We start from the raw sequence: 17,882 nt of genomic DNA on the forward strand, positions 1-17,882 counted from the left end.
GAAAATGAACGTCAACAGCTTCAGTAAGGTAACCTTCACAGGTTTCTAAAGATCTAAAGGGACTTTCTTACTAACAATCTCATTTGTTGGGCATCACTTTAAAATAATTTAAAATCTGTTTCTTTAAAAGCATGTGTACAAGATGAGAACTTTACACCCTGGGCAATTTTTGGATTTCCACTTGAATTTTTCCTACCCAAATTTAAAGTAAATAATTTGTAAAAAAAATTAAGCTCAAATATGTGATATGTAGCTAGAACACCAGCACCTCGATGTCCTTTTTTTTCCACCCATGGTCGCAATCAGTGACTGGATGGACTACCGTGAGGGGTGGAGGTCAGCTCCATCTTTAAAATATAGATGAAGAATTGGCGTTGTAGGGCTCACAATCTGTAACGTGTTCATAGTTTATTTTAAAATACAATTTGAATCGACAAGACACTTGTTTTCTGTGTTGGATTATTTATATGTATACAGTATATGTATTATATGTATATGATCCATTTCTTATATGTGTGTGTATATATATGTATATACACACACACACACTGTGATATTGCCATCCATGAATGAATCGACAGAGATAAACACACGCATATTATTGATTCATTCATGTTTATTCATTGATGGCACTATCACAAGCAAATAAATTACTTTTTCCTTACCAAAAATCAACCTCTGTCATTGTTCACAGGTTTGTGTGTGTGCGAGCAACTGACCGACGACTCTGAATTGTGAGCACGAACGACGTAAAAACGCAGACGAAAGCGGAAAGAAGAACTAAAAACATTGCTCAGTTGGTGCAGTCAGTGGAACGGGCTCTTTAAATTTTCGCGCTGATGTGACCGTGCATGTTACGTGACAACATGGCGCATGTAGTACGTCCGGACTCCATTCATACTACCCGTATTCATACTATATAGAACGTACTTTTTTAACGGTCGCGAAGTACGTTCTAATTTAAATGTAGTACCTACTCACAAAGTATGCGATTTCGGACGCAGCCACTGTTTACCGTTCGAAATTAATAAATAAATGTGCTGGCTACATCAGCTGTGAGTAACCATAGCAACAGGTAGTCAAAGTGTCCGTTTACAATTTATTGTATCAAAACAAAACTGAAGGGTTATGAGCTGAGCGGACTATAAATATCTCAGAAACCAAGTTATTGTTTGTAAAAACTTTAGATTTCGATTGTAAAACTAATTACAATATAAACTAATGTTTTAAAAATGTGTTATTTGGCAAGTGACCATGGTATAAGTGGGTTAATGCCCTTCGAGGTGTCCAGGTATTAATGGACTTCGGCGAAGGCAACCGTCCTCCGCTGCGCGTCGGATGGTTCAAGCCTCGCCGTCGTCCATTAATACCTGACAATGGACACCTCGAAGGGCATTAACCCTTACATAACTAGCTTTTTACTTCTGGCAGCTGCATTCAGGCTTCACAATTCATAAAAGTTGTGTTCATCTGTGATAATTATCTTGATTCTCACCTTATCCCTTGTGGAAAAACCAGCTAGACCAGTTCAAGCTGGTCAAGCTGGTTGACCAGCTTGACCAGTTCAAGCTGTGTTTTGGAACATGGTAGCTGGTTAGACCACCCAATACCAGCTTATGCTGGTTAGACCACCTAATACCAGCTTATGCTGGTTAGACCACCCAATACCAGCTTATGCTGGTTAGACCACCCAATACCAGCTTATGCTGGTTAGACCACTTAATACCAGTTTATGCTGGTTAGACCACCCAATACCAGCTTATGCTGGTTAGACCACCCAATACCAGCTTATGCTGGTTAGACCATCTAATACCAGTTTATGCTGGTAGCGTTTTTTTGGGGATTTTCTTTTGCTGAGAATTGTAACCAGCTAGGGTTTGAAGCTGTTTTATGTTGCTGGTCACTGATTTAATTTAGCTGCTAGTTACAACACCTACCCTAGGCTTATGATAAAACCAAACCTATGCTTTAGGAATGGAGCACACAGACACAAATACATTCAAGAATTACATTTATTTATGTGAATTTCATTCCAACATCTTTATTAAATCAAACAACCTACTAAAAAGATGAAATAATAAATACAAAGATGTGGGTTTTTTTTTTTTGTATGAATTTGTATGAAATTAGTAATTATTTGTAAGCTTAAATCAATAAAACATTTGATTGTAACTACTTAGGAGAAAAATAAATGTAGTTTATGAAGTGAAGCAAGCAATCTACTTATTTGGCTTTTTTGACTTTTTTGTTGATGTCTTGAATTTTTTCTGTCAAGTAGTGCCCAAGCTTCACTGTTCTGGCCTTCAGCTCTGCTTCCTCCAAATTTTTGCCCTCCAGCCACTTTTGAAAGCAACCTAGGAAAAAAATACAAATACAAGAGAAATCCTTTAAGCCTTGACTACCACAAATATCTATAGATGCTGTTCTTGAATAAGGCGAAATTTGACAGTATGAGCATTATTACTGTTGATCGTTAGAACAGGCGAAGCACTGCTACTTGGGTGCATGCTTGATATCTCTGTGCCCAAGTAGCAGTGCTTCGCCTGTGCTTCCCCCCAATATAGTCCCATGTCAATATCTGCCTAGGAAATCGCCTAGTCTTAATCTGCATCGCTATTTGTACTCGTTGTGAATACGCAGGTCACAAGAAGTAATTAGGTTATTTTTTTATTTTTTTTTGGTTCACTTTTATTCTCGACATGCTATCTGGCAACATAGGATTCCATTCACTATGCTAAACCTAAGCTAGCGGCAGCTCTGCCAGACTAAGTTAATGCATGCACTGAGACAAAAATGCTTTTGCCCACCTAAATAAATCTAGGGGAGACGGTGAATAAGCCCTATTTCAAAAAACGGTGGAATGTTCCTTTAAATGCTTTATAAGGGATAAATAGTCCTCACTTTAGATGAACTCACAAAAAAGTTAATATAGATATGCTTATAAATCAAGAATAAAGCATTTATAGCTGTATTTATAAACAGTGTATTAATGTTTATTAATGCTTTATAAATGATGAATTAATTGTTTATTAATGCTTAACTAATGATTAATAGCATGCAGTTATTATAAAGTGTTAACCCTTCATATGTCGAGCCCTGAACATAATTCTCTAAAGTTGACACATCACTCACTTTTCAGTGTTCTGACTTTGTGAGGTGTCAGAGGTGGCCTAGGATCTGATTTTGTGGTGGGGCAACTTTTTCCTTCCAGGCTTCGGTTGGCCAGTGTGCTTGTTCCCCAAATGCACACTGCCAGCTCTTTCACAAACAAGCTGTCCTTTACATTGAGCTGTATCTTCCTCCATTTTTCACGATGTATAACTACACCTTCACCGATATTAACCTAGAAGAAATAAAATTTTAAAATTAAACATTTATCAAGAAACTTAACACTACTGCAGTCTCCATTCTTATAAATTTGTAATCAACAATTCTCTCTTGACTTTTTGCTGTTTTGTTAAGTAGAGGGCCATATCCATCTTGCATAAGAGAGACTGAGGTTGGCAATCACAATGGAAAGTTGTCTCAATCACAAACTGCGTTTTTGACTCAAAGTCTGAATTACACACGTTACAAATATGTTTGTTTGTATGTTGTTTCAAACAACTAGTTCAAAACTCATATTACAACATTTTATTTAAAACTTTAGTGTAATATTTTTATTGCTGATGCAAGTGCACACAATTAAACCACACTTGTATTAATTCAGTCGAAAAACATCTACAATATACAGAGAAGGTAAATTTTACCCAAAAGTTTGAACTGGTTCCATTGTGACAGCTTACCACATATTGTGACAAAATGCCTCACATTTGTGTGTTCAATTAAATATAATCTTTTTTTTTTTCCTGGTACATAACGGTGGAAATGCTCGGTAGCTTTTTTTGTAGGCTTTGAGGTATGTACCTAATGCAAAAATGTAAACCAGCTTAAACCAACTAATATAAACACTGGAGTAAGTAACAAGCAGCCCCAGCCTCTCCTAAATATTCTATTTAATTAAAATCATACCTCATTGTTATCTGAAGTTTGTTCAGAGTTTTGATCAACAGCAGAATTGATCTCTGTGGGAGGGGGTGTGCAGTTTAGGGAGATGAAGTTTTCATAACAATTACAGTGGGACCAGATTAACCATGTGGGGATACAGGTAGTAATCCATCCATATGGCTAAACTGGCCCTATCATATAACATACATAACAATAATAGTAATGGTAATAATATGATTGATATAACAGGAAAAAAAAATCTGCAAAGATCACCAATACTTACCAATTGCTGTTTGAGGGTGTTTTAAAGGGGGGCTGCTCTCTGAGGCATTGAATGAAACAAAAATGCATCACAATATTCAATATATACACAAAAAAACTGCAAACTTATGAATAACAATCAGTGCAAGTTTTTAACCCAGCCGGCACCTTGATGTCAAAATTAGGTCAAGAAATAGGTCAAAAATGAAAGTCATATTGACGTCAAAGTGTTGATGTCAATTTGACGTCAAGAGTTTGACCTCTGCTGATGTCATTTTGCCAAACAAAAAGGTGAAACGCATGGCCGTACCAGCTTCACTTAAAACTAATCAGATTTACTTTATATAAGTTCCATTTTTATGAAATCATTAAAATTTTGTATTTTAAAGTCACCATGATGGTGGTTAGCGTTTGCTTTAGTTGTGCTCTTGACCCTTCACTCTTTAATATAAAAGTTTTTTGGCTGCTATACTTGTTGTAGGCAAAATAGTCATGAGAAGATAAGGTCAGGTGATGTTGGCTGTTTATAGATGATGATGACAATACCATAATGTAAATGCCTGATTCCCTAATGTGTTCAGTGTCAAATGTTTTGATTATATAGAATTTGTGGTTTTTATGACGTATTACAATAGAATCTATTTAATTTTACAGCATTAGAGCAATTTTGCTTATCGAAGACTATAATGGATTTTAAAAACATTTAGTACATTAAGCATTTTCCTCTACATTATTACTTAGCCATCAAGAATCAGTGTATGACTCTTAACAATGGTGACAATCAATGAAACGCTTCATGCCGCAGTGCATGCTGGGTACCACCAATCAAAACTCACCAAAATCTCCCAGAATGCATTACAGCTTTAATAAATTATGCACCTGGAGTTGATCTGATTATCTGGATATTTTGTTTGATTGTCACCATTGTTGAGATTCATACGCTGTTTCTTGATGTCTGTGTGCGTCTAAGTAATGCCATAGATGACAGGGTTTTGTGCACTAAATAGTTTTTAAAAACCAAGTACATTATTAGATGAACAAAACTGCTAAACATGCTGTAGAATCAAATGACTTCTGTTATGAATAAAACAGTTTTGAACCCGCAAGTCATATATAATCAGAACATAAGACACTGAAAAAGAGCAGGGATTCAGGCATTTACATGATGATATCATCGTCATCAATAAATAGCCAACATCACCTGATCTCATTTTCTCATGGCTTTTTTAGCTACAACAACAGAGCTTTATACACACACAATTATAGCAGCCAGAGAAAATTTAATATTAAGAAGTCAAGAGCACAACTAAAGCAAACGCTAACCACCATCATGGTGACTTTAAAATGCAAAATATGATTTCATTAAACCGGAAATTAAATAAAGTAAATCTGGTTAGAGTAAGTGAAGCTGGTAATAAGTGTACGGCCATACGTTTCACCTTTTTGTTTGGCAAAATGACTTATTATCAAACTCTTGATAGAGGTCAAACTCTTGACATCAAATTGACATCAACACTTTGACGTCAATATGACTTTCATTTTTGACCTATTTCGTGACCTAATTTTGACATCAATTTGATGTCATATTGATGTTAAATTGACATCAAATGCCCACTGGGAAGAGCACTGGAATTAGAGAAGGCAATAAAATTAGATTTTATAAATGTAATAGTTTTTAAATAAGTTAACCAGGTTATTTGTAAATGAGGCCTGTATCTGTATTTCACAGACTTTTATCCAAAATGACTTTGACAAATTAGGAAAATACAAGCAATTTTCAAACATTATAGGCCTATGTGTAAAATCATCCTTAGTAGACACAAATGCATTCAAGTAAGTGCCTTGGTGTGGTGGTAATGTTTTTAAAAGCCAGTCCTACCAGTTGTCTTTGGAAGAGCTGTAGTGGCTGCGGTGGTGTTGCAACCTGAAAGATATAATGTACCCAAAAATGCAAAAAAATTATCTCTCAACATACTGCAGAAAATAAAATTGGCCTTTTTCAGTTCATTGAGTAATTCCCTGTAATCTTTAAACAAAAAAATGCATCACAATATTCAATATACACAAAAAAATCTGCAAACTTATGAATAACAAACAGTGCAAGTTTTTAAGAGCACTGGAATTAGAGAAGGCAATAAAATTAGATTTTAATTTTTAGATTTTATAAATGTAATAGTTTTAAAATAAGTTGACCATGTTATTTGTAAATGTAATCTTTATTATTATTATTGTTGTTTTTGTTGTTGTTATTATGGTGCACAAAATCTTACCAGTTGTCACTGGAAGGTCTGGGATGGAGGCTGGAGATGTGTTGCTTCCTGGAACATAAAGTCTCAAATATGTATGTGTAAAAAAAAAAAAATTTGATAATGCTACTAATAATAATATTAATTACCAGAAAGAATTTTGGCTACTAAACATGTTTGAAGCTCAGCATTTAATTTCCTCAGTTCCTTCCCTTCAGCAATAGCTTCTTGATATTTCCGAGTTAGAGATTTGTATCGGTTCTCAAGCTCATCAAATTTTGATTTTGGAATTAGTTCATCCTCACTCTCACTTGTTGTTATCTCATCATCTACAATATTTTTTCCTCTTTTAGGTGTAGAATGAGGAGGAAATAGTGGTTGCTTCCTTTTCAAGGCTTGTCTCTTTTTTAAAATGTCCATCAGAAATGTCTGCTTTCCTTCCTCAATGCTTGCCTTCTGGGCTGCCTGAAAATACAAATAACACAAGTAAGAGGTATTTAAATTATTCAATGAATTGAGTTCATCGTGCAGTCTTTTCATGTTACTTACAGCATTATCCTTAGCTTCCTTCCTTTCTGAAGTTTTGTTCTCTGGTGGACTTTTATCAAGCAGCTTTGGCACTCGAATCCTTTTCCCAGTTGCCAGCACATTTTCAATTTCCTCACAAGTTTCTGGAAAATGGGAATAGCTTTCTTCTTACTAAGTACTTGTTTATTTTCAGTCTAGAATTACACTAATGAAAACAACCATTTTTACTCTAGATTTAGTTTGATTCATAAATTAAAATGACCTTTTTTTCTTTTACTTTAATATCTAACTTACTGGAATGGTCACCTGGTATTATACCGGCAGAAAAAAAAAATGAAAAAGCATTTAAATTAACTAATTTGATATCAAATCATATTGTTTAAACAATTAGGATCTTAAAAATGAATACATTAGGTTATTAAGATACAATGAGCTAGGTAACAACTAGCAGCTACAGGTTAACCTTATGTTATTAATAGCTGCGCTTTTCATTAAGTTATCTGGTTCACAAATGTCACAAAAACGTCCTCAGTTTTGTAAGCTGTTTATTAAGCATATTTATAGACATAGTACTGTAAATTGAAAGATTTAGGCCTACCTTTCATCAACAGAATCTGTCCTTTTATGAAGCGTCCTTTCTGCAGGATCCAGTAAGTGTGAGACGAGAAATCCGTCGTATTTTTTGGGTCAAAGTGTTTAATGTCTTTAACATTAACAACGTCTTTAACTCCATCGTCTAAATAATGTACATATGCGAACATTTTGTATTAAAAACGCAGATATCTGAAGCCTTCTCCGTGTCTGATAGAAGCCGATTCGAAAAGTTACCGTTAAATACGTGACGTGCATATGCGCGCGACACTTTGTGGTTCGCGCCACTTTGTGGCTCGCGCAGTAGTTTCCCATGGATACGCGCAGTAGTTGCGCAGGGATACACACATTCAGGTTTTTTTTTCAAGTGAATTAAAGCTCCACCAATGTAAGTGACAAAAACAATCTGTTACTCTTATATTCCTCCCAAATTTTTCTAATTGTATTTAATTAACTTTTATTAATTCATATTTTTTGACAAATTTAGTTGACCGTTAGATGGCGCGCAGCTATTTCTGACAGATACTAGAGGTCCACAAGGCTATGATTCTCACTATTTACAGAGACTCATGGTGGTGAGTGAAAAGTCTACTAGCTGTTCTGTTTAATATTGTAGGATATCAAATAAATAAAAATAACAATTTGTTCAGCACAAATTTGGTAGGCCTATGTATGTCTCGTTGCAACCTTAACGTTACATTGTTTAACAGAGTTTAAGAACCAGACAACAACAGAGGGACTAAAATGAAGAGGTATAAGCAGTACCTGGAGCCAGATACTACTTATCTGTTGCCAAGGACAACAAGATTTAGATCAAACACTTATAGCTCCAACAATGACACACCTGGACCATCTAACAATGAGCACCCTGAACTAGAGGACAGAAATAGTGTAAATGGCACTGAAGTACATAATGAGGAAGAAAGTGAGACAAACGAAGCAAGCGACGGAGAAGCAATGGAATTGGAGGAAGGAAACTTTGTAGATGGTGACAGTGAAACGGCAAGTGATGGGGAAGTCACTGAAGCCGATGAAAGTGATGAAGGCAGTGATGTTGAGGAACATGATGGAGAAGAAAGCCAGTCATTTGCACATGATACTGGTCCAAAATTTGATGAAAATCTAAATGTCCCAGTATGCAGATTTCTCTCAATTACAAAGGCTGAACTCCTCCTGCTGCTCATAACATTCACACTAAGGCACAATTTATCATTTGCTGCACTGCTTGACCTTTTGAAACTGATTAATTTTGTTTTCTCTAAAACAGTACTGCCAGCCAGTAAGCACATGCTTAGTAAGGTGTTCATACACTTCAGTCAGAGAACAGAACTTCATTTCCTTTGTACATTCTGTCAGTCATATCTTGCAAGTCATAAAAACAATAATCAGAGGAAACACTATGTGTGTTCACACTGTAACAAGACAAACAGTACCCAAGATCTGAAAAGCCAGAGTTACTTTGTTACTTTACCAGTTGATTTACAGGTTAAGTCATTCCTTGAAAATGACAACTTCAGAAATTCACTCAATTTGAGATTTACAAGAGCAACATCAGAGAACGTACTCAGGGACATTTATGATGGCGATATGTACAAAGAGCTCTCGCGCCCAGGTGGAATTCTGCACAATAAGGATAACCTTTCATATGTGTTCAATTCAGACGGAAGTCCCTTGTACAAAGCCTCAGGTACATCAATCTGGCCAATACAGCTGGCTATTAATGAAATTCCACCTGCCGAACGTAGAAAAAACATGATACTTGCTGGTTTGTGGCATGGGAAAGGGGAACCAAGGATGGATATATTTCTTGACAAATTTGTAGAGCACGCAAAAAAATTGGTTGTAGATGGGGTAATGTGGTGGAACAAAATCACAAATTCATGGATAAAAAGTAAACTGGTAGGGTTATGCTGTTGTGTGGACTCTGTTGCTAGACCCTTGATGCAAAACCTCACTCAGTTTAATGGCTACTATGGTTGTGGGTTCTGTTACCATCCAGGAAAATATATCTGTGGAGCAGTCAGGTACCCTGTTAGCGAAGAGCAATATGCTGACAGAAATGCATCAGAAATGATCCATGACATGGAGGAGGCTGTTAGAGGTGGACATCCTATCAGAGGGGTTAAGGGCCTATCACCATTGGTCAATTTACCATATTTTGATGTGGTTCATGGATTTGTGCCAGATTATATGCATTGTGTTTTACTTGGTGTGGCTAAACAATTGTCAAAGTTGTGGCTGGAGGAATATGGTAGCGAGTTCTACATTGGCTCTCCGGACAATCAACGTGTTATAAATGGACGCTTGTCTAAAATAAAACCCCCTCAGTATATTCGCAGACTCCCCAGGGATCTCAGTGAAAGAAAGTACTGGAAGGCTGCTGAGTGGAGAGCTTGGCTTCTTTTTTATGCATTGCCTTGCTTGAAAGATATTCTCCCATCAAAATATCTTTGCCATTTTGCGCTATTAGTGCAAGCTGTTTACCTGCTTCTGAGTGACAGCATTTCAAAAGATGATGTAAATGCAGCAGACCTACTACTCCTTGAGTTTGCATTTCGCTTTCAGATGCTGTATGGAGAAAAGTCTATGACATTTAATGTCCACTTACTACATCATTTGTCAGCGAGTGTGAAAAATTGGGGACCTCTTTGGGCGCATTCAGCCTTTAATTTTGAAAATGGCAATGGAAAGCTTGTAAGACTTGTTAAAAATGCCAGGGGAGCACCACTTCAAATTGTTAACAAGTTTATAATGAGTAAAACTCTTCCCATGTTAGCTAGCACAGACACAATCAGCGAGAGCGTACTCGAGTTTTGTAAAGATGTGACTGAAACAAACAGACTTAAGCATTCTGACTCAGTTGGTGATGTCTGTTTACTTGGCTCTGCTGCAGTTTTGACACTCAGTTTTGAGGAGGAAGTTGCTGTGAGGCAAATTGTTCAAAACATGCCTATCGGTATAGAGTGTAACGTTTACTGCCGACTAATAGTGAACACTGAGGTCATTCACTCCACAGATTACCTAAAACCAGTCAGGTCAAATGACAATGTAGTGGTCTTGAAGGATGGAACATTTGGCATTGTCAGCAAGATCTTAACTTTGAAAATTGAAGAGTCAGAGAGATGCATTGTGCTGCTAAAAGAAATATGTCCTGTTGATGTGCCCCTTTTGCAGAATGGAAGATCAAGGGTTTTTCTTCCTCACATTTTAGTATGCTCTTCTAATTTTGGTCAGTTACGGGCAGTTTCACCAACCGAAATAGTGAACAAATGCTTGCACATTAACTTCACCAACGAAAAATACATCTGCATGTTTCCAAACACTATTGAAAGGGACATTTAATCTAATTGAAAATATAAATAAGATGCTCTATAACAGCACCACAATATTACTGTAAAAAGTTAGCTTACACATATGATAATGTGTCACATGTGTTATGATATTTTTTTAAACAGTAAAACTTTACTAAACAGTAGCTAGGTGCAAAAACAATTATTTTAAATAATTATAGTATGTTAGCATTTTATTTCAACTACAGTATTTTATTGCATTTTACCTATGGTATTTAGCATTTAAAGGTGCATATATACTCTGTATTTTTTGTCTTAACTATGTATGAATTATATTTTTTAAATATCTGTTTACCTATTTAACTTAATATTTAAAATGGCATATTTACGCTGTATTGCTTTGCTTTGTATTCTTACCTAGTATGAATTATAATTATTTTTTACATTTGTTTCATTTTATGTTTAATTTTTTTAATATCTGTTTACATATTTAACTTAGTATTAAAAATTGCATATTCACTAGGCATTTGATCTGTATTTATTTTCATCTTACTTGTGTATGAAGTATGATCATTTTTCATCATTCAACTGTTTCATTGTCTTTAATATAGCAATTTCACAAATTACTCAAAGCATATTTTAAATTAAATGTACGGTGGCGAGAGCTCAACGCGCTGCAACTGAAGAAAACACATGCAAATTAGAAAAACACCAGAAAATTAAGAAAACTTCTTCATCAGTTTGACAACACACTGCAAATACTCACATTTAGACGTATTACAGAAGAGCAAACACTAACTAAAAAATACTCCCAGATGTAACACGCACATCAAATAGACATCACAGAGATGTACGTGTGCTATCAGAAATGGTTCCACCAGCTCATCCAGGTCCCCACCAGGTTAGCCAAGCTGGTCCACCAGCTCATCCAGGTCCCCACCAGCTTAGCCAAACTGGTCCACCAGCTCATATGGTCCCCACCAGCTGGTCCAAGCTGGCCCACCAGCTCATCCAGGTCCCCACCAGCTTAGCCAAACTGGTCCACCAGCTCATATGGTCCCTACCAGCTGGTCCACCAGCTCATCTAGGTCCACCCCAGCTGGTCCAAGCTGGCACACCAGCTCATCCAGGTCCCCACCAGCTTAGCCAAACTGGTCCACCAGCTCATATGGTCCCTACCAGCTGGTCCAAGCTGGTCCACCAGCTCATCTAGGTCCCCACCAGCTGGTCCAAGCTGGTCCACCAGCTCATCCAGGTCCCCACCAGCATGGACCAGCTAATGACCAGCTTGGACCAGCTAATGACCAGCATGGACCAGCTAATGACCAACATGGACCAGCTAATGACCAGCATGGACCAGCTAATGACCAGCTTGGACCAGCTAATGACCAGCTAATGACCAGCTTGGACCAGCTAATGACCAGCTTGGACCAGCTTGGACCAGCTACCAGCTTGAGCTGGTATTAGCTGGATTCTCCAGTAGGGATAGCCTGCAGTGAGCAAGTTCATTTACTGCCTTCACCACGGGAGTTTATAATTAAAAGTATTATGCCACCATACATTTTTGGCAAACTTATAAAAAGAAAGACGTGATGGCGGCATTTATCAAAATGTATAATTTTAAAGTAGCCTACTAAGTGTCGCCTTACGAGATGCAGGCCCTGTCTGGTCAGGACTATGAAGATGAGATGCTTTTTCTTTGCACTGCATGTCTTCTGTACGTTGGTTTCAAAAAGTGGTGAGACATCACATCCTGAGCAAAAGTGTCCATCTATTTCATTTAAAGGGCTAGTTCACTTCAAAATGAAAATTCTCTCATCATTTACTTCCATAGTATATTTTTTTCCTACTATGGAAGTCAAGGGTTCCAGTTAACTGTTTGGTTACTGACATTCTTCAAAATATCTTCCTTTGCGTTCAGCAGAAGAAAGAAATTCATACAGGTTTGAAACAACTTGAGGGTGAGTAAATGATGACAGAGTTTTCATTTTAAAGTGAATTATCCCTTTAAATGAATAAATGAATACCTGTGTGGTATTTTTGATGTCCTAAGGTTGTAATGGTGGTGCAGTCATTTAACTTCTAGCACATCGAGGAGGATATGCAGGGCTCCAGACTGCGACCAAATGGTCGCATTTTGCGACCAAAATTTGAGAATGTGCGACTGAATTTTACAGAATAGGGAATGGCCACTGTAACTGGCTAATGTGTGGAGGGGGAGGGTCCTAGAGATAAGCGAGCCCGCGTAAGTTAAACGTCTGTGGGAAGGAGACGGAGACAAATCCCAGCTAACACAAATACGTGACTGTTACGTAACTGCAACGTAATCTGGTGACCAAACTTTCGTCGTGGCCAACCGGAAAAGTGAAATTCCTGGATTCGTTGTCACGACGTAACTTTGTAACGTTGTCAGTAAGTAACGGCGACGTCGTGGCAACGTTGTGGATCGACAGTCGTGTGTTGGTAACCAGTTAGTCATTTTAGTTTTTAATAATATGGGCGGACATGCAGTGGTCTAATTTAACTTGTCCTCATTGGCCCAAAACTATTTTAGAGACTTTTTCAACGACATATGAACGATACAGACTCAAAATTTGGTTAATTCAGTTCATTTACTATAGAACAAAGCACAAACAGCAAAAACAGTATGCAAACAGGTTATACATTTAAATGAACAAGGTTTTCCCCAAAAGCTTGAACATCTAACTACTCCTAAACGTCTTCATTTCGGTGGCCCTAATAACAAAGCAAGAATAAGAAAAGAAAAATGCACGAAAAAAAGAACAGTTGAGTGTTTTCCCATTTAACATTTAAACACACAAAGCAATTAGCACTGAAAGATAGAATCTGTATAAGAAGACAGTTTTGTTTAAAAATCGCTCATATATTTTTCTAAACATTTTCACAAAGTTATGTTGTGGCAAGTGCATTATTTTGTTTAAATAATTTGATAACTTCATGACATGTATCACTATATTCTATAAAACCTTAGTTTGAAATCATTTTTTTGTACATTTAATAATACATATTATTTTGTTTTTCTTCTTCTTAAGTCATAATTACAATGTCCATTTTTTAACTAGGAAACTAGGCCTATTTATGATTATTCCTGAAGGCAGCATTAAACCCCCAAATTGTCAGGTGATGGTGCAACTGTCCGAACAAATAAACAGATTAAGAAAACAATTTAAAATGGTGTCTTAATAATAAAAAAATAAAAACTATGCCATCATTTTAGGTTTGAGGCCTTTCATATAATTGTTTTTTATAAATATCAGTAGTTTTAAAGCTGTTGAGATAATTGAGAAACTTTTGTCCAGCAATTTGTATATTCTCAAATGTTATTATTCTCAAAGGTAATAACAGTAAACATGATAATGCATCATCCAGAGGAGCCTAACTGATCTCTTTGGCAGAGTGAAAAAGTTTGTAGAACTCTGATAAAATACTGATAAAAACTGCTAATTTCAAGTATGGGTAGGTTGGTGGTACACTTTCCATGTCAGGTGGTACAACTACAATACATAATATTTTTGTTGTACCACCTGCCATGAAAACTTAAATTAGTTTAAACAATTTAAAATATCATTTAACATCTGAAAATTGTTTAAACACATTGTCTTTGTGAGTGTTGATGTCATTAGAAGTCTTCCCAAGACAGGCTGGAGCCTGGATCCGAACTGGAGCTGCTGTAATCTCTAGTAAAATATGCTGAGCATCCTGAGATAGAAACAGGGAGACAACAGGAGAAATATTAGCATTGCTGCTGTTCATATTATTTCAGGCAAAAGATGGTCATGTGCACTTTTTACTATTTCATCACATAGGCCTAGTGCAAGATTATGAGATGTGTTAATTGAATCCTTGGCTAAAGAGATGTGTCTTTAATCTAGATTTAAATTAGGATAGTGTTTCTGGGCCCCAAACATGATCAGGAAGGTTATTCTAGAGTTATTCCCTTACATTCTATTAATAGGAAATCATCTGATATTAATGAGAAGACATGGCCTAACGAGTCAGCATTTTAATATTTGAATACTATACATTCTTACAACGTAAACGTCCTAAACATTTCTGAGTATTATCAATGTTGAAAACAGTTGTGCTGATTAATCTTTTTGTGTAAACCAATGTAAGTTTAATCCATTTTCTTTTTTCTCTCTCCAGGATTCATTGTTAAATAGACCCAACATATACACTACTGTTCAAAAGTTTGGATTCAATAGAGTAAAAAAATAATAATAAAAAATCATATTTTATTCAGCAAGGATGCATTAAATTGACCAGATGAGAGAGTAAAGATTTCTGTTTCAAATAAATGCTATTTTTCTTTCATTCATCAAATAACCCTGAAAAACACAAAAATATGAAGCTGCACATCTGTTTTTAACACTGATAATAATCATAAATGTTTCATCTATGTTTTTAGTTTTACTTATTCACTTATTCATATTGCTCATACAGTGTCACTTAAGTTTGGATGTCAAAACTTTCTTAAAATAAATTAAATAAGTAAATGTAAATATGAGAATTTAAAAAAATAAGAAAATAACAGATGCATGGTGATATACAGTAAGTTAGGTGACAAAATATTGTGAGAAAATGGATATGAAGTTATTTAATGAGCTTCCTCACTTCACCTGTTTCCAACTTCTCTGGCAGCAGCTTTCTTCAGAAATGTTGAAGTCGTGGAGCTTCCCCTCTGTTCTAGAAGGATTATTTTGTTGCTGCTGAAATCACAGAACTATTTTTTATCAATTTGTGTTAACCATTGAGCTAGTTTCAGCCAATTTTCACACTCCATGTAAGTGACGTCATCGAGTACGTTTATGTTAAATAAATTAGCTCACTTCCAAACTAACTTATTTTTTACAAAACTATCAAAACCTCTCATCTACCCATAAGATGTGATTAAAAGCCTAAACTTTCATATCAAAAGCTCAAGCTATGAAGTTAGCATAATGTTAACGTACCTCTTCTGAAAACGGTTGAGATGCTAACGGACTTTTTCCGAAGACACTAAACCATTGCTATAAAGTAAATATTCAACAGAAACATGTCAATTACAAGTAAGAGAAGTGTCAAGAACAGTTGTGTGTATTATTTGTGTGATTTTAGAGACTAAACTCACCTGAAAGCAGTGAAAACAACAGCGAGAGACGGAGATCTGCTGCTTTGTCAGTTCAGTTGCAGTCAGTGGGGCGGTCGGTTTCCATGGCAACTCATCTGTTTGAGGGCGACTCGAAGGTTCACGCGCACGCCCATTAAAATCTCAAAGCCACGCAACATTTATAAACATCTAGAATTATAACCTTACTTGAATAAAATGAACGTCTTTCAAACGTATGGAATACTAAACAAACAATTGAAACAAATAAAATATTTCATAGAAATGCAGTCTGATAAGATGGTAATGAAATTACGTGCCCGTGACGTTGCAGTTCCGTTGCCAGTAAGTCATGAAATTACCAAGTTATTACGAATAGAGTACGTATCTGGAACGTTGTTGGTTATGTTATAACCTTAGGAGGACGTACTGACGACGTTGTGGGTTGGTAATATGATGGTAATGAAATTCCGAGCATACGACGTTGTAGTTACGTTGTCAGTTAGTAAAGTCATGACGTGACCAAAAAGTACGAATACATTACGTAACTGTTACGTCGTGTGTTAGCTGGGATATCAATGTCACGGACAGACCTATTTTTTTACAGTCTATGGGACAGACACAGTCGGTCGGATGATGATAAAGGCCTGAACCCACTATTTTCGGGAAGACTGGCTACGAAAATTCAGCTGGTTGAGGTTACTAAGTAAGGTGACGAACTCCATGAGCTGCGAATGTTGCAGTCGCTACCCCAGAACTGCGGGGAAATAGAAGTTTGCAGGCACTTCGCAGTTTAAACACAAAACGCATCTCAGCCTCAAGCAGAGTATTCCGTGACATGTTATTAAATAAAATGAAAAAAACTGCGCTGCGCTGCGCTACTCATTTCTACTTCATAGACCGTTTAATAGTTCGAACCAATAATAGACAGCGCAGAGCTTCTCTCGCCAGTCGCGGGCCGATCGCGATCACGCGAAACAGTTACATCGTGGAGATCCAGTTAAGAAATCCATTGAGTTCGCGAAAGAATTAATAACATTGCTGCGAGATCCAGTGAGAAACATTCAGATTTGACGCAGAATTCTCTGTTATAAACCATATCAGATCAAACAGCGCTGACGTGGAAACCAGGAGAAACATGTGCCATGAACGAACAAGTTATAGAAGGCTTTAGGTCCACAGATCAGCAACATTCACCATGGATTTAATGTAGTAACACCACTTACTGTAACTATGGTATATTGTGTTTATAACAGTAGCCTACACATCTTTTTCCAGCACTTCAAAACTATAATATCATATTTAAATGTTATTTTTAATGTGTTGACCAAAACATTTTTTGTTTATCCTTTAAAGATTGTCCCTATTTATAAAACGTTTCGGTTACTCACGTAACCTCTGTTCTCTCTAGAAGAGGGAACGAGTATTGCGTAGTTAGCTTACGCTACGGGAAAGCCTTTCTTTCTCGAGATACTGAAGCCAAAAATTATCCTTAATTTTTATAATCTTGTCAACGCAGTGCGGCAGCCTGCAGACCTAGGGCAAGCTAACTAGCGTGCCCATTGGCTGCCCTGCGGCAACTGCAGCAGCCTACCGCTGAGCCCTTGGCGTGACGTCACGACCAATGAGCGCGCTTGGCGCGCTTAATGCGTCACAGCCCGCGAAAAGGGGTGTGGCTTAGCGTATATAAACAGGGCTCGGAGGCTGCTTCTCTGGTTTCTGTCGCATGAAGCGAAATGAGCTCGTGGCGCGAGCACGGCGGGCTACGCAATACTCGTTCCCTCTTCTAGAGAGAACAGAGGTTACGTGAGTAACCGAAACGTTCTCTTACGAGAGGTTCTCTCGTATTGCGTAGTTAGCTTACGCTACGGG

General features: G+C 36.9%; 2 protein-coding genes across 2 annotated transcripts in view; both read right to left on the bottom strand.

The window, feature by feature from the left end:
- Positions 1-17,882, bottom strand: part of LOC308696495 (NLR family CARD domain-containing protein 3-like) — a gene marked incomplete at its 5' end in the record, with an annotated part of 137,565 nt that overhangs the window by 6,775 nt on the left and 112,908 nt on the right. The gene's annotated exons all lie outside the window — the stretch shown is intronic.
- LOC308696480 (BEN domain-containing protein 5-like) lies at positions 2,001-7,783 on the bottom strand (the record flags this gene model as incomplete). The annotated part of the gene is made up of 9 exons (XM_081375229.1): positions 2,001-2,354; positions 3,133-3,343; positions 4,012-4,064; positions 4,271-4,309; positions 6,128-6,172; positions 6,519-6,566; positions 6,644-6,959; positions 7,044-7,165; positions 7,621-7,783. 9 exons carry the CDS (start codon positions 7,781-7,783, stop codon positions 2,224-2,226), a joined length of 1,128 nt encoding a protein of 375 aa, XP_081231355.1. The 3' UTR covers positions 2,001-2,223.

The sequence above is a fragment of the Scardinius erythrophthalmus genome, assembly GCF_964197995.2.
Source record: "Scardinius erythrophthalmus genome assembly, chromosome: 1".
In the NCBI taxonomy this organism is placed as follows: Eukaryota; Metazoa; Chordata; class Actinopteri; order Cypriniformes; family Leuciscidae; genus Scardinius; species Scardinius erythrophthalmus.